This window comes from Protopterus annectens, chromosome 6.part0 (genome assembly GCF_019279795.1).
Source record: "Protopterus annectens isolate FY-2018-M chromosome 6.part0, PAN1.0, whole genome shotgun sequence".
NCBI classification, from domain to species: Eukaryota; Metazoa; Chordata; order Ceratodontiformes; family Protopteridae; genus Protopterus; species Protopterus annectens.
This window is the reverse complement of record NC_056737.1, coordinates 1,928,972,911-1,928,998,206: the sequence shown is the minus strand read 5'-3', so window position 1 is coordinate 1,928,998,206 and position 25,296 is coordinate 1,928,972,911. Positions and strand designations below refer to the sequence as shown.

Here is a 25,296-nt window from a genome sequence, read left to right as displayed (position 1 = left end):
GCATTTTAAGAGGAGGAGAAGTACCAACATCTTGGAAGAAAGTAGTGGTAGCTATAATACCTAAAGAGGGTAAAGATCCATCAAATTCAGCTTCATACTGGCCCATTTCAATACTAAACCATGATTATAAAGTGTTCATGTCTATAATGGCTAAAGAAATGACAAACGTAATGCCAAAATTGATAAATATGGATCAATGTGGTTTTGTTAACAGAACATTGACGACCTAGAGGAAAGCAGAATGTATGAAAATACTACTGTTGTTGGTGGGTCTTGATACAGAGAAAACATCTGACAGAGTACGCTGGGACTTTATGAGCAGGGCATTGGAAGCACTTGTATTTCCTGAAAAAAATATAAGGTTGGTTAGGAGGATATATGGGGAATCAGAAGCAAGAATTAAAGTGGGTGGGGTCCTCTCTGATAATTTTTTGCTTGAGTAGAGGAACCAGGCAAGGGTGTCTTCTTTCCCCTTTGTTATTTGCATTATATTTAGAACCACTGGCAAAGAAAATAAGGGACTCAGGAATTCAAGGATATAACTGGTATGGTAGTCAAGAAAAGCTGGTTCCATTTGCAGATATTAGTTTATACCTGACAAAACCAGAAAAACACATTACAGTGCTGTGGAACATTTTGAGACTGTTTCAGATCTTTTCAGGATACAAAATTAATGAAGCTACAATAAAGGCAATAGGGATAAATTATGTACCCACATATGAATTGGTTCAGCAATATCCATACTTATGAGGACATGATAAAATGAAGTACTTTGGAGTATGGATTAAAAATGATTCTGGTGTGGCTGCTAAGTATATGTGGGAAGAAACTAAACATAAGATAATACAAAAACTGAGAAAATGGAAGCTTTGTTATATATGGATATGAATAGTAAGATACAAGAAATTAAAATGTTTTTGTCCCATTAGTCTTATACACAGGTCAGGCATATTTTTATCAACCAGAAGAGAAGTTGTGGATAGCAAATAATAAAGAGCTGAAAGACCATCTTGGACGGGTAGATAGCAAGAGTCAACTGGGATAAGCTGATTCTTCTAGTAAAACAAGGCGGATTGGGATTACCTGATTTGAAAGCTCCTGTACATAGCACAAGCAGAAAACTATAATTCAAAGTGGAAAGCAATGATGAAGAAACAAGGGGGAAATCACAAGAAACAAGGAGAGACTGGTATTTTGGATGCAGGTACTGATGACTGCCGTTAGGGATACATACACTAGGCAAGAGGGGCTGGAAATTATTGGCGAAAACTGGCAAAGGAACCAAGGTATTTGCATCAAATAATTAGACTGGGAAAGATGACAGAATGGGAAGGTGCCAAGAGTTTATTTGGACTGCCGTGCAGATACTGTCCTCCCTATCAAGGATTGATATCAGAGTATAGGCAAAGAGAAAGACATGGAGGGGGTCCTAAATTAAAGTCCAGCACTGGTAGATTTTTTTTTAGTAGACTCTAAAACAGAAACTGCCATTAAAAACAGAATTATCAGTAGAACATATTGCATGATAACTATAAGAATCAATCACAGGAGGTTAGAAAGGATTGGGAAGAAAGACTGGATAGGCAATTCACAAAGAAACAATGGGGGATATGTGTATGTCTCCTAAATATGCAACAAAATGTAGAAGATTTAGGATTTTTGCTTGGAAATGTTTACATATATATTTTTATACCTCAAGTAGACTCCAGGGAATTTTTCCATAGGTAGACAGCAAATGTTGGAGGTGTGATGGGGAAGAAAGAGGGAACTGGCGGCATATTTTTTGGAAGTGCGGTGAGTTGGCAGACTTTAAGGACTCCCTGTGGGATGCACTGCTGGAGATGCTGGGTGAGCAGATGGGTGTGAGGAGTGAGATGATTTTTCTGAGTTATGATACAGAATCGGAATTGCCTAGACATGGTAAGGGCTTGCTGTCTCTAATTATGTTGGCTGCCAAAAAACAATTACTAGAAAATGGAAATCAAACTCTAAAGTAACTATACTAGAAGTAATGAATACAGTAACAGAGATAAAATAACTGGAATTGAAATCTTTAGAAAAGGGTAGGAGCAAACTACATAGGAAAAAAATGGGAATTGTGGAAACAATACATACAGGGGAGGAATGAGGTTTAAAAGAGGACAGGACTTAAATGAGCTATGTAATGTTTGAAAATGACTGGGTAGATCATAAGTGATGTATAATATTTGCAACTGGGAGTGTGTCAGTATGATTTGCAATGTAAAATGCTTTCCACTAGGATCGTGTCAGTGTGGTTTGTTTTCATTGATATAAATGCATGATTGCTTACGTCATAAGTGATGGTTTAATAAACATGTTTCTTATTTAAAAAAAAGGGGCAGGAAATTAATAATTTATGTAATGTTGCTTAGGTTATATGATATATAGCAATATATATGAAGTATAATGTTTGTAAACGTGAACTTGTTAATACAGTTAATTACATTTATATAAATGCAAATTTGCTATGTCACAAGTGTTAATTCAATAAAGGTGTTTAAAAAAAGGGGCAGAGCCTTGTGGTATGCAGGTGGTGACTGGGAGGTAAGGAGAGAGCATGGAGTGCCATTTTACTGACTGATACCTATTGGATAGGTAACATTTTAACCACAGAAGGGTGGGCTGAGAGAGACCTAGTGAGGACAACTGAAGTAGGAGTTTGCTGTGACAAATTGTGTCAAAAGGTTTAGACAACTCTAGAAATAAGGAAGAAACAATTTTGCCACTATCTCTAGCTTTATTGACAGTATCTATATAGGTTAGAAGGGTAGTGCTAGTACTCTTGGAAGGACAGAAGCCATGTTTTATAGGGGATAGGAGTATTTTGACGAGGGGGGATAAGACTGCTATAGGTCTAAAGTTATTAATGTCTGTTGAATTTCCTCCTTTGTGCAAAGGGATAATGTGTGACTTTTTGAAGAGAGAGTAAACGTGGGATTCCTGGACAGACCTATTTATAAAGATTGAGACAGGAGAGGCAATACTGTTGGCTGTTATTTTTAGCTACTTGCTTGGAAGGTCATCAGCTGAAGAAGAGCATGGTTTAAGTGTAAGAGTAGTTTTATATAGGATGTGGGCACAGGTTTGAAGGTGAAAGTGGATGTGGTGATATGTGGCTGTTGGGCAGGGAAGGGATTAGATGTTGAGGAATTCTTAGTAAGAAATGTCATACTGTCTATAAAATAAGAGTTGGACTGTAATGTAGTTTCAAATGGTGAGTTATCTGGAGAGGTATTTTGGATGAAATTTTTGCCGGGATGTAAGACTTCTTTAATGGATGTCCAACATTTTTTAGGGTTGTGTTTAGTATTATTCTAAAAGTTATTATAGAATAAGCTTTTTGTCTTCATTTACTTGCTTTTTAGTCCTACTGCGAAGCATTCTGAAGTTTTCAAGATACTGAGGTACTTTACATTTTGCAGTTCTTTCTATGCTTTTTCATTATCCTGCATTAGCATTCTACTCTTTTTTGGATAGCCAAATTGCACTATTTGTTTTCAGTCTCTTCCTTCTAGGAGGTGCAAGGTTATTTAGGATATTTATGAAAGTTGTATTGAATTGAATTACAGCATCATCTAAGGGGAGGATTTGTAGGGTGTAATAGATGGTAAAATAGTAATGAACATTTCTGGGTTAAACTTGGAAAGGTTACATGCTGTTTTATAAATATGCTATTTAACTGAATGTGTGAGATATCTAGTTGTATACATTAGGAGATGATCACTGCGAGAGTCTGACAATGTACCTTTGATGGAGTACTTTCTAGGGTCTGATACTAGGATCCAGTCTAATAGGGAATTTGATGTCTTGCTACAATGTGTGGTGCTAATAGTTGTGTGAAACCCATATAGGTTAATGCTAGCTGTAGAGGAGTTAGAGTTTATGTCCAACCAATTGACATTCACATCACTTAGTAATATTTCTTTTGTGGAAATGTTATGGATATCCAATGTAGGATCTCCTCCAGTATAGCTGCATTGTCACCAGGCAGGATATAAAGGACAATAATACATATCTGTTTATAACTGTTTATAGTGAAGCTATGCATAGTGGGCTTCCTAACCTCAGGTCAGTTTATAAGTGAGAGCAATCAGTTACAATCAGAACAAAGCAATTAACAAAGAGATGAGAGTAAAACAGTTTGTCATTTCCTGATGCGAGTAAAATAGTTTGTCATTTCCTGAGACTAAATAACTGGCATATGTAGTACAGTCTACTGGTCAAGCAAAGGGGGACAGTGGTCGAATTAGTAAGAAGTCCTTAAAGTACATGGAATTGAGATATTTTGAACTAGGAAACAGGATCTGAATTGCTTAGGCATAGTAGGGCTTTTTTAAGTTTAATTCTATTGGTTGCCAAGAAAGCAATTACTAGAAGATTAAAATTAAAATCTAAGTCAACGGTATGTGAAGTACTGAATATTAAAAAGCGATAAAAGAACTGGAAGTGGGATATTTAGAAAAGGCAAGGAGTAAATTACATAGAAATAAATGGAATTTGTGGTAACAATACATGAAGAATAATGTTCATGAAGAAGAGTGAGGTTTAAAGGAAGGCAGGAATTGATCAATTTATATACTGTTGGAAGCATCTATATTACCCGATCGAACGTTTAGGTTAACAAATAACCTAGACGTTGAACTGGTAATATCGAAAAAATTAAAACAACGAACGGCTGATTTAACGTAGGGAATGAATTCCCTCAGCTGCAAAAAAAAAAAAAAAAAAATTTACACCAAAATATGGCCCCCAACTAAATATACCAACTCCGAGATCGCTCTACTGTGGGGAAAGGGGCAAAATCTGCATAACAGCCAAGGGAATTCTTTCCCTGTATTAAATCGGCTGTTCCCATTTTTTTTTTTTTTTTTTGCTTTTGCTATTACCAGATCGACGTTTAGGTATTCGCTAACCTAAACGTTCGCTCAGGAAACAGGAACCCATGTTGGACTGAATGACAGTTGATTTAAATAAAGAAAATAAGAAATATATAATGTATATAAATGAAAAAATATTAATATAGTTTATTTTCTTTTCTATTAATGTATGCGTGCTTATGTCTTAAGTGATAATTTAATAAAGATGTTTAGAAAAATTCTTGCAGAATTGACAAAAATGGGTGGGCAGCACAGTTGCTTAGTGGTAAGATCTTTGCCTCATAGCTCCAAGGCCTGATCTCCTGACCTGTAGTTACTGTCTGTAGTTCTTTGTATGTTCTCTGCACATCTGCATGGGTTTTCTCGTGCATCCCACAAACATGTTGATTGACCAGTTATACTGAACTGCTCATATCTAAGTTGCATTTACTCTTGCCCTTGTGCCTTGAATAAAGCTAAAAGGAATCCAAGAATGTGCAGTTTACATAACTAGTTAAAAATAAACATTTTAAAATATTAAATTAAAGGGTTAGATAATAAGCTTAAAGTAGAAACATTAGGAAATAGGAACTAACAAAGTTGTTCAGAGGAGTGGCAGTTCTGTTAGCAAATCCATGCAGTTCAACAAGAGCACTCAGGTGTGGCTCAGAGACTGGTGTTGAAAAGATAAGGTCAATCAAATGTATAACACAAAAAGTTATACATGTTGGCAAAACTCTGAATTGTATGACAGCCACAGGCAATGCATCTTTGTACACCAAGTCAAATGTTCAGTGATTCAATTTATTTCATGTGCAACCTTAAATAAAATGATTACACATTAAATAATACAACAGTAAGTTTATTGTCCTCTAATGATTTTTTTTCTGCCTCTGGAAAAAAAAAATATACAGAATTAAAATACATTTTAGGTTAACAAAAAAGAAGTAAATTACCTCAGATCTCCAGTGTGCTTGCGCATGTGTACATTGAGATAATGTTTCCACTTGGTGACATAACCACATTCAGTGCACATGTAATTCTTATCATCAGAATGGGTAAGCATGTGTTTGGACAGGTAGCTGACATCACGGCATGTGAAAGCACATAATGTACACTTGTGAGGCTTCTCGCCTAGTTACATAAAAAAGAACATCAATGACCATCGACATAAATTAAAAGCGCAAAGTTCAAAAACTAATCTGTGAACTAAAGATACATTTTAGTTCTTTGAAAACATCTTATTTTTAATAACTATCAATGGAGTTGTTTGTCATTTTAATTAGTCATTGTTTTACTACTATTTCAGCTTCTGAATGGGCATTCAAAAGGCTGAAATGGTTAAAACGGAATTCTGAGAAATGTTAAGTGATGAAAGGCTATAGATTATTTTATGCAGTGTAGGCAGGACTGAATCCTAAGTAACGTACATTATACAGTTACAAAGTACATGACTACTGCATGCACCTGTGGCCATGTCTGAACATCATGATGGCCACATGACCTCATACATATTTTGACTGCATTATGCTTCAGTAGTTGAATGTCAAAGGCAAATGACAATAACTTATTTTCATGAGACTGCAATGAAAACTGAATGCTGAAGACATTAAAAGTTGATCTTATTTAAGCAGTGCTCAGGCCAGTGTTGTCATTTCATCTATGTAAATGAAATAGTAAAAACTAGTACCATGAAATACATAAAATGGCACAACAAAGCATCCATTTTCCAGCACTACAGTCATGTGCTGCACACTACAAAGATTTTAACTTAAAAAAATATTTTAAAGCGGTTTTCAGAGCTTAACACACTGTTTTTACACATTCTTTCCTCAATCAAACATCCTCTCTGTTCTGGCAGCTTCTAGTCACACCATCCTTGTCATTTCACCCATGACTTTTGTAGCTGGATGTCATACGAAGCACAATATTCAGGATGAGTGCGAATGTCAGTTTCCATCCCGGAACCAGTCACCCAGAGTACCTGCTATCTCTAATCACCATGACAACCTACATGAGTACTCTCACCCAGTATGAAGCATGAACATGAACAAATGTATATAAAACTTAGTAAGGAATATTTTAGAAGACTAAATTTAATACTGAAAATACCTCCGACACATAGGAGCAAAGTCCAAGTTATGAACCAATTTGCTCTTCCTATCCTAACTTACAATTCTGGAGTAACTGACTGGTCCCAAAAGGTACTGGAGCAGATGGACAGGAAAACAAAAATGCTTCATGCTTATCAAATGACTTATAAAAATCAGTGCATACCAAGGGTATATATTCCCTGCTCTGAAGGAGGTATGGGACGCCTCAAAACTGATTACATGTATAAATCTGCAATCATAGGACTGCATTACATATCTGACCTCAGAAGATCCAAACACAGTGAAAGTTTTAAAACATGAGAAGAATAAGTCTAAGATGACTTCCCTGCGTCGTTAGTAGTAACATACTGGTGTCAAGTAGGGATGGAAATCAAACCAGAAGTAGATGAAAATCAAATGAACAAGCCAGATACTGCGGCACCAAAGGTCTGTTGTAGTAAAAAATAAAACAAAAAAAAGAAAACTCAGCAGACTACCAGGCTAAAAACTCATAGTGCCTTTAAAGCCTGTTAAGAGGCGTAAACCTCAATTTTAACTTTAATTGTTAAATTAATTAAGTATTGTGATTGGTTGTTTGTGTTTTAAATACTGTTCACTTTTTTATGCTGTTGTCTGATGACGTTTTTTTTACCTGAAATTGCTAACCTTTTTCATGGATCAAAAGCTACAAGTTTTTAGCCTGGTGGTCTGCTGAGTTTTCCTTTTTCTTGGTAGATGAAAATCAGGCAGCAACTGAATGTGTCAAAAAGCAAAAGAAAAAATATAAGGAGAATGTAAGATGAAGGATCAGGTGAAATGTGGAAAAGGCATAAATATAGCTGCATGTACAGAAAAGTCTTGGAACAGCCTCATGTTGAACAGGACTGAATGTAGGAATAGGTAAGGAGAGCTGAATTTAAACCAAAAGATGAAAGGTTAATACTGGTGGCCCAGGATAGTGGACTACATACACATTGGTTTACAAAGCCCACTGGCCATGTGGGATAAACAGACAAATGCAGGTTTTGTAAAACAGAATTGGAGACAGTTACACCAATGGGGGAAGGACTGTATATCTAAAGGCATAATAATGTAGCAAGACTGTTTCATTGGGGAATGTGTCGATATTATAATACTGAAATAGCTGACAAGCACCGGAAACATGAGCCACAAAGTATTATAGAAAATGATGAAGTTTATATCACATGGGCTCACCCATTACCAATAGTTCAAAAAACAGATGCGAGAAATCCAGATAAAGTAGTCCATGAAAAGAAGACAAAAGTAGCATTGATCATTGAAATTGCTACACCCAGTGACTACAATGTCTTACATACAGAGACGCAAAGTCATAAAATCCAAGATTTACAGGCAGAAACGATGGCTGTGTGGAAGAAGGATACCCAGAGAGTTCCAATAGTAGTAGGAGTAATGGAAGTTTTAAAAAAGAATTTACAATCGTACTTAGATATGTTACCTATACATGCAACTCTGTATAAACAGCAGGAGGAGTCAACTCTGGGCACAATGTGGGTGCTGTGAAGAGCACTGCTCACTAACATCAAAAACTGAAACAATAATAGTTTCATGAACTTGAATCATGCTTTAATTTAAGAATGAGATCCATTCACATCAAGGTGCTAGAAACCCAAAAGACTTGGAGAAATTAAACCATGAAGTGACTTTAGTATTCAGCACGACTGAGTGAAAGTGTAAAGTTTCTGAAGAGGTATAGTAATACCTATGCCAACGTTAATTACTAAATAAGGACTGACCAAAAAAGTTATAATAACACCCCCACCCCAAAAAAAAAAAAAAAAAAAAGTTACAGTACCCCTATGGGCCAACAGATTAAACCCTTTTAAATGTCAACTTGCATAACTAAACTGGGCCCTATGAAAGTAGAAAGATTCCTATTTCAAGGTAAGCCAAAATTAATTAACATTTAGCATTAAAACCAAAGTAAAAATAATGATGGAATGATAAATTATCCATCTGTGTAGCAACAATAATTACAATATGAATTTAAGTACAATTGCTGATCTACATAACTCACTAGAAAAGAAAACTGCATGCCTCATTGTTTGGTAAATTCATTTTTTTAGGGGGAATTGCTCCTTGGTGTGCTTCCATTTGACCTCCAGCTACTCAGTGCCATTCCTAATGCTTCTTTTTCTATTCACTAGTTTTACCACTGGGGTGGCACTGCATCAGCCGTCAGCAGATTGGGAAGGGGAAATGGGAAAGTCGCAGACTAATTAGCTGACACTGTCATATATGACATGCTAGGGCTTTTTTCCCACCTATGCTTGTGAGGCTGGGCAAGCAATAAGACATGGTCTGTGAGGACATCTTTCCTGGACCCACAGTGTAAGCCCTACCACCTCAACCATCCCAAATCCCCAGCCTGGCAATCACTCCAGGCCCCAACCTCCACCAAGGCTTAATGAGCAATCTACCTACACAATCAAAGTCTCACTCCTCAGGATATTTATTTACTTTTTGTTGACTGGGATACTTCAAATGGGCAAGAAAAGCCCCTTTTCAGTGAAAGCCAGTAGAGAAAAAGCTCCAAACATTGAGAATAAAAATACATACAGTAATATTCTTATACAGAGAGTTCTAAGGAAAACACTGCAATAAAATAAAGACAACATATAACAATGCTTCATCAATGTTACAATCAATGCTACATCAGCTCCATGTGATGATAATATCGAGTTTCTGAACCAACTGAACAGATTCTTCAGTAGGTTTGATGCTGACAACAAAACAGCAGCATGCAGGATCCCTGTAGATAAGGATGCAGTGGTGCTGAGCTTCAATACAATCAATGTCACCAGAACCCTAAAACGTGTCAACCCGAGGAAAGCAGCTGGCCCTGACAACATCATGGGCAGGGTACTAACAGAATGTGCAACAGAACTGGCTCCAGTACTCACTGGCATCTTTCAACATTTCACTCCATCTAGCCAGTGTTCCAAAATGCTTGAAGGAGATGACTATCATTCCTCTGCCCAAGAAACCACAGCCAACAACTTTGAATGACTACCGACCAGTTGCTTTAACCTCGACGGTAATGAAGTGCCTGGAGAGGCTGGTCAAAGATCATATAGCCTCAATCTTACCTGTGACACCAGACACACTGCAATTTGCATACAGGAAAAACCACAGTACAGGGGATACCATCTCACTAGCTCTCCTTGAAACACTGACCCACTTAGAAGGCAAACACTGCTATGCAAGGCTGCTATTCATCGATTTCAGTTCTGCCTTCAACACTGTCATCCCTCAGAATCTGATGTCGAAGCTACTTCAACTAGGCACAGGCTCATTTATGCAACTGGATTCTGAGCTTCCTTACTGAAAGGCCTCAAAAGGTTTGTGTGGGAGACAACAGCTCTAGAAGTATCATCCTGAGCATAGGAATACCACAGGGGTGTGGTCTTAAGCCCTCTGATTTTCACTCATGACATATGACTGCATGGCCACACGAGACAAACAGAATCATCAAATTCCTGATGACACCACTGTTATAGGCCTGGTCAAAGACGGAGAGGAGGAGGCCTATAGGAAAGAGATTGATCAACTACTGGTCTGATGTGACAGCAACAATCTAGCACTGAATGTCAGCAAGACAAAGGATTTGACTGTTGATTTCAGAAGATCTCAAGTACCACACAGACCTCTGGTGATGAAAGGGATGACAGTGGAAAGAGTCAAGAGTACAAAGTTCTTGGGTGTTCATCTCACGAAGAACTTATCCTGGTCAGCCCATGTATCCAGCACAGTCAAAAAAGCTCAGCAATGCTTGCACGTTCTAAGGAAACTTACAAAGGGAAAATTACCAAGCTCCATATGTCAGACCTTTTATAGGGGCACCATTGAAAGTGTCCTGACCAACAGCACTGCAGTCTGGTATGGGAGCTGTAACAAATCAGGATCAGAAGGCTCTCAAGAGAGTTGTAAGGTCAGCAGAAAGACTCACTGGCACCTTCCTTACACCTCTGGAGGATCTACACAAATGCTGGTGCATCGGATAGGGCCAAAAAGATTTCCAGCAATCCAACACATCCTGCCAATGGTCTGTACACTCGCCTGTCCTCAGGCAGGAGATACAGAAGCCTACAATGTAAGACCACCAGATTAAAAACAGTTTCTTTCCACTCTCCATTAGACTGTTGAACTCTTGGGAAAAATGAACCATGACATCTGTTACATAACTAGCCTATCAAGGGGTTAATTTTATGGATGTGCAATACTAAGGCAGCTCACCTACACACTGAAGGACTGTAAAGTACACTATACAAACTGTGCAATAATTCAGTCTATTCATAGATACGCTATTGTTTCAATTTTACTTTGACAATATTACCTTTACATTGTTCCTGGTCTTCCTTGTCTCCTGTTCTGGGATGGGTGTGGGTCACTGCTGTCCTACTTTACTTACAAATTGCCAAACCTACCCCCAAAAGAAGTTTTTCACTTGAGGGTAACTAAATGCGCAGTGAATCCTGCTGACAGATGTCTTTTGGTGAGGTGCAAATATCACGGTTGTAGATAAAATTAGTGGCTCTTACTAACTGGGTGTAGATTAGCTGTTGTGGTAGTCCTAACCATTGCCGCTGTTCTTTTAAGGCAAGACAGGTCACATGGGCCAAACTTAGGGCTTCATCCCATTATGATACCTGAACAGCACTGCTTGGTAAATACTGCATTATTATGGTGGTGTATGTGCCTTTTAAGACTCCAATAAAGCTACTATATGTGGGCTATTGTGTGACTCTCTTGCTTAGGCTGCCAATGACATTACACTAAAAGGCATGGTTGCTTACCTTTTAGTGCTTGTGTGTTGGACTAGTTAATCCAGAGATGTTAGTATCTATGGAGAATAATGAAGTCTCAAGTAAATAAATTATGTCAGAATGAATTCCAAGAAGTTTAGAGTAGTCAGTCATCCAAATGCCAGTAATGACTTGCCAATCAGTATTAGAAGATCTGGATATAAAAACTGCATGAGTGCTGACAAATAAGGAGCAGTTTCATTTAAAAAGCAACTTCTAGACAATGAGCAGATCTGAAAAACAGAATGAAACTTCACGTGACTAGTGGACTGGAAGCAGGGTATATTACCCTGACCGCTCATGGACACAGACTCACTAACTTTTAAAAGTCACGAGGCTGCTAATATTACACATTGTAACTGTAATATATGAAACTTAAAAAAATAATGAAACGATGAGAAAGCACCAAAATCCATCATTTCTCTGAAGACAACAACATATCAGCAGTATGCTTTAATTACAGGAAAAATTACATTTTGGACAGAATTGGGACATCAATGAGCAGAAAGGAGTCAAAATGACTAGAAATTAGCTTAAAGCAAAGAAAATTAACAAAATATCTCAGAACAACTGAAGCAGAAGCAATGAAAACAAACAAAAAACAGACTACAGACAAAACAGCCATAATACCTTTAGAAACAGTAAAACAGTAGAACTCTTTGAAGTTCCATCATTTTTAAGACACAGCTGCCAGTATACGGATGATGTTTCACTGTTACTATTCTTTATACAAAGTAATGTGACAGAAAATTGAAAGAAATTGAAAGAAATCAGTGCATAATTTAATCTTTACAGTACTGCAATTGGATGGTGCAAAAAAGAGTAAAGAACTCCTAACTGCAACTCCAGGTGATGATGTAATTAAGGTATTTAATGCATGTAATCTTACTGATATGCAACAGTCTAAGTTGCTACCAAAAAGTTCTAGGACTACTGAAAGACTAAACGTACTTGCCATAGTTTCACTAGAAACCATGATTCATAGTAAACTAATCAAACATCTGTGAACAAATTAAGGCACAAAACCAAAGACTGAGTTGGGCAAGTTGCATGATTCTCTGCTGAAAGACAGGATTGTATGCAACAGAACTGTACTGAAAATGTAAAAGAAAATTTGTCTGAATTTGATCTAACAATGGAAAATGCCGAGAAGGTTGTACTTTAGGAGGTTGAAGCTGTTGTGATGGCTGCAGAGCAGAGGTGCTGACCAGTATTTTAAGACATGGATATGTGTAAAATTAAAATGAAACCAAATTCTACTGGTAATGCAACAGTACTGTGAAAGCAAAACAATGTAAGAAGTGCTTCAAACAGTATAGTAGCAAAGAAGAATTCAGTTGTGTGACACTGATATCACTAATGGAACTGAGAAATTGTTTAGCTTAACATGCATCATTTTGTTACAAAGCATGTCCTGCTTTTAAGAGAGAGTGTAGGGAATGGCTAACAGCTGAATCCTTTCTCACAGATATGCAAGTCTAAAAAGGACAGAAACATGTTTTGCAAGCGACTAAAAGTTAATGGCTGTGAAAATTCTAACGTAACAGAGTTTCAATCTGACTCGCATAAGGCAGGAAATTAAATTTTTGTGTACATTGTTGATTTGTGTATTGAGACTATGTACACAGTTTATTTGATAAGTTCAGAAACTCAACAGTTTTGCCAATTTAAAAGGCTGGGGAATGCCTCTCCTCGCTCCCCAGCTCCCCCCTCTTTACACCAGTGGAGGACGGTGGGACTGAGTCCATGACTCCTGGGGCAGTGCCCCCCCCCCCGCCCCAGCAGCTGTCGGCCACACCAAGTACTCCTTCTCGCTGCAGATGGGACACCCACACTGTGGTGCCGTCCACTGAGCACCCCAGAAGTGAACCACCACGGGGGGGGGGGGCTCCCATCCCGGCAGAGGACATTCCACATTCCCCACCCTGTGTGGGGCCATCCCAGGGATGTATTGGCATCCTCTCCCCGAGGAGAACTGCATCTGAAAAACAGAATGAAAATTCACTTGACATGTGGGCTGGGATAAGGGTGTATGACTAACTGCTCACTCATGCAGACTCAATTTTCAAAAGTTATGAGACTGCTAATACAATACATTGTAAGTGTAGTATATTTATTTATTTATTTATTTATTTTACATTTGTTAACCGGGATGGTCCGACTGGATACATGTCCTTTTTCAGCGGAGGCCCGGGAGAAAAGCTCCAACAGAGTTACATTGATAATTAGGTACAGTAAATGAGCTGAAAGAACTTAACAAAAACATAGGCTATTTACATACAAGTACAAGACTGCCATTACTATTTCTGAGATTACTACAAATGTAACATTAATAACATATTAGCAAGGACGGTAGGCAGTATAATGACATAGAGTTAGACAGGATACATATTTCTTTATCACAGTATACAAAGTACTTATCATCTTAGCTAGTTGTTTATGTTTTAGTTAATGGCACAGAGCTAGTCTGGGTTTGAGCAAGGACATAGCCAGTGTGATTTGAAGTGGAGTTTTAGACTATTTTTGAATAGACTTAGAGAAGTTGCAAGCGTGATGTTATTTGGGAGAGAGTTCCATATTTTACCAGTGGTGTTGGCAAATAGCGCGTCACCACCTAGGTTGAGAGATTTAGTTGTTTGGACAAGGAGTCTGTTTGCTGAGCGAAGGCAGCTTAGATTGGAGTAGGTAGTCGTTAAGTTTTTTAGTGCTGGGGTATTCTCAGGTTGTTTAAGGATTTTGAAGGCCTCTATGAGTTGGGACTGGTGAAGAAAGTGTGGGAATTCTATCCATCTAAGCTTTTTCAGGTTAGTACAGTGGTGTGTTCTGTAGGGTAGGCCTGTAACGAACCTGGCAATGTGATTATAGCAGGATGAGAGCTTGGCCAGATCAGATTTGTTAAGGTGAGTGAGGACGGGAGAGGCATATAGTAGGGTAGAGAGAAGGTGTGAACGGGCTGTGGCTGCCCTGGCATTCCCACCCCACACAGGGTGGGGAATATATGAAATTTAACAAAATACCTAAGGACAGGAAAGCACCCAGATTTCTCCATTTCTCTGCAGACAATAACATATGAACAGCAATCTTTAGCTACAGGAAAAAATGTCATTTTTGGATGAAACTGAACATGAATGAGCAGAAATGAGCCAAAGTACAAATGAACAGAAACTTTAGTTAACAGTAATAAAAGTAACATAAAGCAAAGAACATAAATAAGATTCCTCAGCTCAACTGCAGAAGCCATAAAACACCAGACTACAGACAAGATAGCTACACTACTTTCACAAAACAGTGAAACAATGGAACCATATTTAAATTAGATACCAGAGATGAATGAAACTTCATTACTGACAGTGCAGTTAGACAAATAGGATTGGAAATTTTACTGTTCTGAATCAAATGCTTCACTGCTGACAATCTGACATCCACTCAAATCACAGGATCAGAATAAGTTTTGCCATGCGTACAAAAGCAATCAATTACTATTTCAAGCTGTTTCAGCTAGCAACCTAACAGACCGGGTTAGATCTTTATGTGAACTAATGAGCGTGCTTAATCGAATTCAGAGTGTAGATGCCAGCGCAGTACACTAGAGGGCACAGTGCACATAATTTGCACACTACAGTTACATGGAGCTGATGTAGCTAAGAACAGAGTGCAAAGCAAAAGAATAGTTGTGTAAAATCTTAGCATACCCATAACTGTCCTCTTCCATGTTGCAGTATTCATAACATAAGGGAGATTCCGCCTAGGTGACCTGAACATCTGGCCAGTATATCAAAGACTTAAGCTTGTGACGTTGCACATGGAACAGCCGAGTGTTGGCCATAAAAGTGACATCTGCACGTACCATCCTCAGAACTGAAAGCCCCGGTCAGAACACTAGTCCTAGGACAAGAGGCAAAAGGAAAAAACAAAGACATATCCAAGAAATAGCATGAACCAAGGGGGAAGGAGGGTGGGACAGAATACGGCAACATGGAAGAGAAGGACATCTATGGTTATGGTAAGATTTTACACAACTGTTATACGTCCTTCTATTCCCATGTTGCAGTATTCATAACATGAGGGAGTATACCAAAGCTCATGAGTGAGAAAGGGGATGGGGTACAAGAAGTCTCCACAAATCCATGCAGACGTACTCTAGCAAATCCTGCTCTGGGTTTGGAAATAGAATCCAGTTTGTAGTGAAGATATGAACAGAGGACCAAGTAGCTGCCTATAGGAGAGAGGCAGTGTGTAATCCTCTAAAGAAGGCTCCAGAGGAAGCCACTGCTCTAGTTGAATTGGCCTTAAAAGAGGAAGAACAAGTTTTTCCCCCCGAGACAGATAATAAAAGTTAATAGCCTTTGAAATCCACAGTTTAGAGACAGGTTTACCCAGCACCCTGGGGTGAAAGGAAACAAACAATTGCTCAGCCTTTCTAATGGGTTTGTTCTTGCTGAGATAAAATCTAAGTTGTCTGTGCACATCTAAAGTGTGCAGCACCCTCTTACTGGAGTTTTGAGGAGAAGGGAAAAAGGTGGATAGATAGACTGACTGAGGGCAAGTCATTAACCACTTTATACATGAAGGAAGAGTTGGGTAAGCAGGGACACCCTGTCCTTGTGTGCAAAATCAGAAAAGGTTGAGAAGCCATTAAAGCTAGGAGTTCTGAAATTTGCCTTGCAGAAGTAATGGCTACTAGTAAAACAGTTTCCCAAGTGCAGAATTTTAGGGACGTGGAAGCAGCAGGCTCAAAGGGAGACGGGATCAGTTTTTTCCAAGACAAAATTTAGGTCTCATGGAGGAGGAACAGGTTTTCTGAGAGGTCTTATGTGAAGGATGTCTTTTAAGAAAAGTTTGACCTCTAACCTAGAAGCTAAGGGGGAGACAAAGGCAAACATGCAGAAATGGCTGACAAATGGGCTTTAACTGAAGAATAAGCCAGTCCAGCCTTGAGCAGTTCACACAAGTACGAAGGGACTAGAGGGATATCCACTGAAAATGGATCTAGTCTCTTCTTAAGACACCAGATGGAGAACTTCTTCCATTTGGACAAGTAGAATCTCCTTGTATTAGGTTGCCTGGTCTCCTGCAGGACTAAAAGCACATCCTCAAAAAAAAGTTGTCTCAAAGGAATCAGAAGCATATTGTCCACAAGGTCAGGTTCAGTGTTTACAAATGTGGGTGAATGAGAGATCCTTTGTCTTGTGTGAGTAGATCCATGCTGTGAGGTAACTTGCGATGACTGCCCTTGGCTAACTGCAGGAAAAGTGGGAAACAATGCTGTCTTGGCTAAAAGAGGGTTACCAACAAGATTTCTGGTTTGTCCTTCTGCATTTTCAGGACGACTTTCTGAATTAGGGGAAGGGGGAATGCATAGAAAAACATTTCCTTCCAAGACAATGATAGGGCATTCACCTTCCAGACCACAGGTTGTGGGACTCTGGCACAGAACTTTGGAAGCTGTCTGTTCAAAGGGGAGGCAAAGAGATCTATTTGAGGAGTATCCCACTTGTGGAGAATGTCCAGAAACACATCCATGTGGATCATCCATTCATGGACTTGTGTCATGGATCTGCTCAGAGTATCTGTCTATACATTTAGAGCCCATGGGATGTAGAATACAGAAAAAGTTACCTTTGCTTGAAGTGCAGTCTCCCACGCTTGGATTGCAAATCTGCAAAGTAGGTAGGACTTTGTTCCCCCCTGTTTGTTCACATACCAGAGAACTGTAGTGTTGTCTGTGAACAGTTTCAAAGGACCTGGAAGGAGAGATGACCTGAAGGCTTGAAGGGCCAGGATCAGAGCCGTCATCTCTTTAATGTTGGTGTGTTGCTTCCTTATGGAGGGAGATCATAGGCTTTGGACTTTTAGGTTTCCCTGGTCCCCCCCCCCCCCACTCCAGATCTGAAGTATCTGTGAACATTTCCTGAAGCAGGGGTGGTGGCTGCAGGGGAAGTCTTGGGTTGTCAGAAATCCTTCTTTAGGCAAGGCAGAAGTGGGAGGACAAATTCTAGAGGATGATCATGCAGGGTTCAGACAGTCTTCAAGTACAACTGGAATTTTCACATGTGGAGTCTGGCTATGGGTAGCATTGGTATTACTGAAGCCATGAAGCCTAGCATCCTAAGGAATTCCCTGTTAGAGGAGGTAGAGGAAGCAACTGAAGAAAGTAAGTATGCAGAGACTGCACCCCTTGAGAGGGCAGAAAGGCCATCATGAGATCTGTTCTTATCCTGCAACCCAGGAACACCTGGTCCTGAGAGGGAGTTAGGGAAGACTTGCTGTAGTTGAGGGTGAAATCCAGACTGAGGAGCAAGGGGATGGTGGTTTGAAGGTTCTGTTGCAAGGTGACGACGATTGAATGAGCAGGTCATCCAGGTATGGGTAAATAAGAATCCCCTGGAGTTTGGAAAAGGCAATGACAAGAGCCAAACATTTTGTGAATACCCTTGGAGCCATAGAGAGTACAAAGGGTGAAACACAGAACTGGAAATGAGTGGAAGCAACAGAATAATTTAAGAATTTCCTAAACAGAGCATGGATGGGAATGTGAAGGTATGCATCCTTTATGTCTAAGGAAATCAGGTAAGCCTGGGGTAACAAGAGAAAAAGTACAGTTGTGCACACTTGCCATAAATGTAGATGTTCGAGTGTATTCACTGTTGCAGTCATTACATATGGGTTATCTGCTTGCAGTAGCCCTCAGTCGGCCTGATTAACAAAGTCTTGGGTCCTGCGTCGGATGCTGTCCCTTCTTCCATGACATCAGGTTGTCAGGGGTATAATACATGCAGCCGACGCTATTATATCAGTTTTTCTTGTCCCAGATGTCAGGTGCCCACCTAATGGGAAGCAAGGAAAGTGAGGAGGCAATGAGTACTAAACAGGTTACGCAAAAGAAAAGTGGTGATACTGATAAGACTGACATTCTGTCTAACCAATTATCACAGCTCATTGAGGTGTTGACACAAGCGAGCCAACCGTTACTAACGTCATCTCCTGGAGTACCAGGAAATCAAGAAATGCTTTCGAAAGGTGAGAATGGCGGAAAAGGAAAATTTACTAGTACTGCCAGAAGCAAGAATATGAAACCTAGCGTTAGTGCGGGGGTGGCTATTTCGAGCCAGGATGTACCCGCTATCTTTAGAACAGAAATGTGCAAGAACAATGCGACTATTAATGATAATGACAATGCTAACGCTGGATCTAAACAGAATGGACTAAGGTATCACATTGACTTTAAAAGTATGTTGCAAAAGAAATATTGTTTCAAGGACAACAAAACATCCGCTAAGGATGAATGTGATTTTGAGTTAAAGTATGAATATAATATTAAGAAGTTTGACAATTTGTTTTTTAAATATAAAAATATAGAACTGGAGAATGCATACCTGAAGGAATGTTTACGTCTTAAAATTGTACCCAAGGGTTTAAGGGTTTTTAAATACCCTAACAAAGTCAGGGAGGGTAGTGTTTTTCATTATGAATTATTGGAAATATTTGATAATTGTGGTTTTGAAATTCTGAAAGCGATTATAAGGGAGAATGAGAGGGAAATTGAAACCTTATACAAAAACACTGAGGCCATAAATCAGAAATTAACTGATGATTTATTATTTTCTGTTGAACAAGGTCAAAGACAATATTATGATATATTATATAAAATAGAAAAAAATACTGAAACTGCATATTTTAGAAAGAGCAAGAAATTAGAAAGGGATATTAGAGAATATAAGGATAAAGTTAGTTATCCCAAGCCTAGATATTTTTCTTATGGGAATGGAGGGGAGTATAGCTATGGTAATAGACCGAATGAACCGTTGGTTAAAGATATATATGAAAGAGAAGAGATAGGTGATTTGAATGACATGTCCGAATATCCCCCTTTAAGGAGATCGGAAAGAATAAAAAACTATCAGGATCCAAAAAACTACAATTATGGGGGGTACATGAATGTAAGGGGAAATGGAAGGAACAACAGGAATCAATTCCAGCAGTGGGAGGGGTAGTAATTGACAATATAAGGACAGGATATAGTGTGGATAGTATACTGTCACAAGGTTGTGCTAACAAATATAAAGGTCACACTATATACAATTATAGTAATAAGGAGTTGGAAAAAGGACACTTCTCTTTGTTATCTAAAGGCTTTAAATTTGTACCTAACAGAAAAGCGGATATGAACAAGGTGCTCATAGATTTGAAGTTGTTTTTAAGAAAGAAAAATCTGGAAATATTATTTCAAGGGCAGAATGCCAATCAGAATACTCAAATGTTAAGGAAGAGAAGTATGTTCAACCCACCCCTTCATCCTCAAATGCAAAATTTTGAGGTCCTTATGGAAAATAAATCTGTAAGAATAAAATTAGTTACAATTTAACCAAAGAAGAGAACAGTATATTAAGGAACTTAAGGGATGAAAATACTGAGACCTGATAAGGGGGGTGGTTCCGTTATTATGGACCATATAACCTATGAGGCAAAAATGATGGAAATTTTAGACAACAATGATAAGTATGTCAGAGCCTCAATCAATGAAATTAATATAGGGAATAGGAAAATATACTTAGTCTTAAATGATATGTTGGAAGGTTCAATTGATGTAGATACATTTAAATATTTATATGTGGAAAAAACAAAAGTTCCTACTATTTTTGGGTTACCAAAGGTTCACAAAAACGTAGAAAATCCTCCAATGAGACCTATTGTTGCTTCTGAAGGCTCGGTCACAGCTCCTCTAGCTAGATGGTTGGATGTTAAATTAAAGGCTTTTATCATTAAGTGGACAAGGTATTGTGAAAGACTCTTGGGATTTATTGCGAAATATTACACAAGATATGTATGATGAGAACATTATTTTCATCACCATAGATATAGTTGATTTGTTTTCATCAATACCCCATGAACAAGGCCTTAAGCTATTTGAAGAAGCGCTAATAAAGTATGGGAAGTTTAGTAACAATGATTTTTATATTATTTTGACCTTAATGGAACTAGTATTAAATAACAGCTTTATTCATTATGAAGGGGAATTTTTTAAAGAAATACAAGGTGTCACAATGGGTGCAAGGTGTGCCCCTACATATGCCAATATAGTCTTAACAATATGGGAAGATAGGTATATTTTGAATTCAAAATATGTACAATATTGGAAATTTTATAAGCGCTTTTTAGATGACGTGCTTCCTATGGGTGGGTTCAGAGGAAGATTTTGTAACCTTTTTTGAATATATATCAGGCTCTACTGATTTAGTTTACATATCAGATGGATAAGAACCTTTTAAAATATTTGGATATTATTATAGGTAAAGAAGAGAAAGGTTTTTATTCAAAGATATTCAGAAAATAAACTTTTTCCAATTCATTTCTGGCCTTTGACAGTGCCCACCCTTATCACCAGGAAAAAGAATATTGTCAAAGGGCAATATGTAAGAGGAAGCCGTATGACATCGAAGGAGAGTGATTTTAATAAGGAATGTAGTAAGGTAAAATCTATGTTTAAAGAGAGAGGCTATCCCACTGACCTTATTGAGAGGATGGAAGATGAAGTTAGGAGAGGTAGACTAGATAAATTTAAACCCATTATAGGTGTTAAAAGTGATTTAGGGGGGATAACACAGAAGAAGGATAATTATGAAGGGGTGAATAACTTTATAGTGGATTATAATAATGATGCAGTTAAGATTAAAAAAAATATTAGAAGAAGAATGGATGAGGTTTGGTGAAATTTCTGACCTTAAGGTGATTTTCGAGGAACCACTAAAATGCACATATCGAAAAGGTAGAAGCTTAAAAAATATGTTGGAAGATAAAAAAGGGCAGGGGACAAAAAGTAGGAACGTATAAATGTGGTAGGTGTTCCCAATGTCCTTATATTTATGGAAGAGATACTGTTTATGTAGTTAGCACCGATAAAGTGATAGAAAGTAAATTCTTTGCCAACTGTGAAACATGTGGAATAGTTTATTTAGGGATGTGTAATCAATGTGATGCTTTTTATGTAGGTAAATCTGAAAGAAAATTAAAAAACAGAATTTATGAACATTATTATGAAATAAGGACAAAATGTATTAGTAATGCCTTTTATAGGCATATTTTAAACTGTCAGGAAGCCAAATTTAGTTTTTTTGTACTGGAAGTAGTGGATAAAGATGTAAGGGGTGGGCCATGGGAGACCACCATTGAGTACAAGGAACTATTATGGCAACTCTCATTAGAAGCAAATAAGTTTCCAAGTCTGAATGATGCAATTTCCCTGCTCCCTGTTTTAAAGTTAAGATCAGCTAAACTGTAAGTTTAGCAAGGTATATTGCATCATAGAATGCAATGAAGTTATGGAATATTTGTTTTAGATGTATTAGATTTGTATCAATTGCATTTCTTGACAGTATAATGATTCATATGGAATACTTAGTTTAAATGTTTTTATGCATGGTATTAGAAGGATTGTTCGTGTGCAATTAAATTTTGACAATAGATGGCGCTATTTATGCGTTGATTTTTTTAGATATGAAAGGATTTTTAATGATGTATTTTGATGGAATATATAAAGTTTTTTAAGGTAATATTTTATTTTAAAAGATATTGTATAATATTAATTTTGAAATAAATATGTTGAACGTCTTATTGTAAATGTTTAGGATGCTTTTAAAAACGGAGTTAATTTAATTATTTAATTGTTTTATTGAAGGTGTTGATTGATTAAAATAAGTATAAAAAGCTGGGTACTGTATGGGTATGCATCTCCATTTGAGGAAGTCATAGCAGACGAAAACGCATTGTAGCAGTGATTTGCGTTAATGTTCGAGTGAAATTGTGGGCTGAAAAGTCATCTGTTTTGTGCTTACTGGAACTGTGGATGTTCGAGTGAAATTGTGGGATGAAAAGTCATCTGTTTTGTGCTTATCGGAAATGTGGACTGTATATGTTCCGGTGATGTATGGACTGTGAAGTTACGTTTGTCTGTGTATTTAGAACTGTGGACTGAAAAGTCAACCTTGTAATAAAGTGCGTGCTGAATACGCTATTTAAGTACTTTTGCCTCTTTAGACTGCTTTTTGGTGCTTTGCTAGTTTAATATTTGAGCAGTTTTTTCCGTTTTTGTCGTTGTGGTAAATAAGAATCCCCTGGAGTCTGGAAAAGGCAATGACAAGAGCCAAACATTTTGTGAATACCCTTGGAGCCATAGAGAGTACAAAGGGTGAAACACAGAACTGGAAATGAGTGGAAGCAACAGAATAATTTAAGAATTTCCTAAACAGAGCATGGATGGGAATGTGAAGGTATGCATCCTTTATGTCTAAGGAAATCAGGTAAGCCTGGGGTAACAAGAGAAAAAGTACAGTTGTGCACACTTACCATAAATGTAGATGTTCGAGTGTATTCACTGTTGCAGTCATTACATATGGGTTATCTGCATGCAGTAGCCCTCAGTCGGCCTGATTAACAAGTCTTGGGTCCTGTGTCGGATGCTGTCCCTTCTTCCATGACGTCAGGTCGTCAGGGGTATAATACATGCAGCCGACGCCATTATATCAGTTTTTCTTGTCCCAGATGTCAGGTGTCCCCCTAATGGGAAGCAATTAAATCTATAATTACAAGGATATACCTCCAACAAAAAAGCAAATACACCAAAAAGCTTTTTGAGCATAGTAAGGGAGAGTAGAGGTATAGCCAAAAGAATAAAGGGGGCTGGAGGGAGGGTAACCAGGACTGCAACAGTGAATACACTCCAACATCTACATTTATGGTAAGTGTACACAACTGTACTATGTTCTTCATGTTTCAATGTTGCAGTCATTACATTTGGGTAGATTCCCAAAGCTAAGGTTGGGAGGAGAAATTTAAATAGAATTAGGACCAGCTATAAGACCCTGCAAGACTGCAGTGGCAAAGCCAGCTCTGGATTTAACGAAAAATTGGCAAATGATAATGCTTGGTGAAGGTATGCACAGAACTCCAGGTAGCAGCTTCTAGGATGTCCCTGGTAGGAACGCCCCTGAGAAAGGCTGTGGAGGTAGATGCAACCCTGGTTGAATGGGGTCTGATGCCCTGTGAGATAGGTTTTCCATGGTGCTTATAGCAGAAATGAATGCAGTGGCTTACCCATTTTGAAATGGTTTGCTTTGAAATAGCTTTCCCCTCTGTCCCTGCAGCAAATGCCACCAGCAGTTGTTCAGATTTCCTTTGAGGTTTAGTCCTGTCCAAGTAAAATCGAAGTTGTCTGTGCACATCTAAGGAGTGCAGTATCCGTTCCCCTTTGTTCTGTGGGTTAGGAAAGAAGGTAGGCAAATGAATGGACTGATTAAAAGCCACACTGGATACTAACTTGGGCATGAAGGAGGGATTGGTTCTGAGGGACATCCTGTCCCCATGAAAGATGATGAAAGGCTCCACTGCCATAAGGGCCTGTAATTCAGATACCCTTTTTACAGAAGTGATTGCTAAAAGGAAAGCTGCTTTCCAGGAAAGGAATTTTAAGTCTGCAGTAGCAGCTGACTTGAAAGGAAGAAGAGTGAATTTCTCCAAGAGAAAGTTAAGGTCCCAGGCTGGAGTTGGAGCTCTCCTGGGTGGCCTTAAATGTTTGGCTCCTCTGAAGAACTGCTTGAGCAGTGGATGAGAGAAGAGGGGATGCTCTGTGCTGTAATGAGCTGAAATGGCTGAGGCATGAATTTTGATGGCGGAAAAGGATAAGCCCTTATGAAGCATCTCAGTCAAGTATTGTAGAATCTGAGGTAAACTGAGCACTGCTGACCTCATCCCTTGAGATTGATTCCAGGCACAAAATCTTTTCCATTTTACAGCATAAGATTTTCTAGTACTAGGCCTCCTTGCCTCTAAAATGATATCCATCACTGATTTACTGAGGGATGGTAAAGGAGAGATTAGGTAATTAGCCAGGCTGCTAGGTTCAGGGTTTGCAGCTGAGGGTGCAGAATCTGGTTCTCCTGCCGAGACAACAGGGAAGGAGTCTGAGGCAGGTGCCATGGGGCCAAGTGTGACACATTGCGCAAGAGGGGGTACCAGTGCTGGCATGGCCAGTCTAGTGCAATTAAAATCTTCCTTGGCTTGTCCTGTTTGATCTTTAGTAGTAATTGGAGAGTAGAGGCAGTAGAAGAAAGGCATAAACTGATGGGCTTTTCCAGCTGAAGGATAGAGCATCCACTTTCTAAGATAGCTTGTGGGGATTCCTTGTGCAAAATTTGTCCAATTGATGGTTCTGGGGGGAGGCAAACAGGTTTATATCTGGGCTCCTCCACTTGCTTGTAAACATGTTGAAACTCCTTGGTTCCAGTTTCCACTCGTGTGGGTCCATGAGGATTCTGCTTAGTCCATCTGCCAGTGTATTTAGTTTTCCAGGCAGGAATTGAGCTTGTAGATTCACTTGGTAGCTCAAGATTGTGTTCCACAATGCCATGGCTAGTCTGCAGAGGGGGTAAGAATGTGTAGCCCCCTGCTTGTTTATGTACCACATGACAGTGGTGTTATCCGTCTTTA

General features: G+C 38.6%; 1 protein-coding gene across 1 annotated transcript in view; it reads right to left on the bottom strand.

Annotated features, from left to right (window-relative positions):
• Positions 1-25,296, bottom strand: part of ZNF142 (zinc finger protein 142) — a 597,391-nt gene that overhangs the window by 454,865 nt on the left and 117,230 nt on the right. Inside the window, exon 3 of the mRNA XM_044075236.1 lies at positions 5,834-6,011. Within this exon, the coding sequence (XP_043931171.1) occupies positions 5,834-6,011 (178 nt within the window). The remainder of the gene's footprint in view (positions 1-5,833; positions 6,012-25,296) is intronic.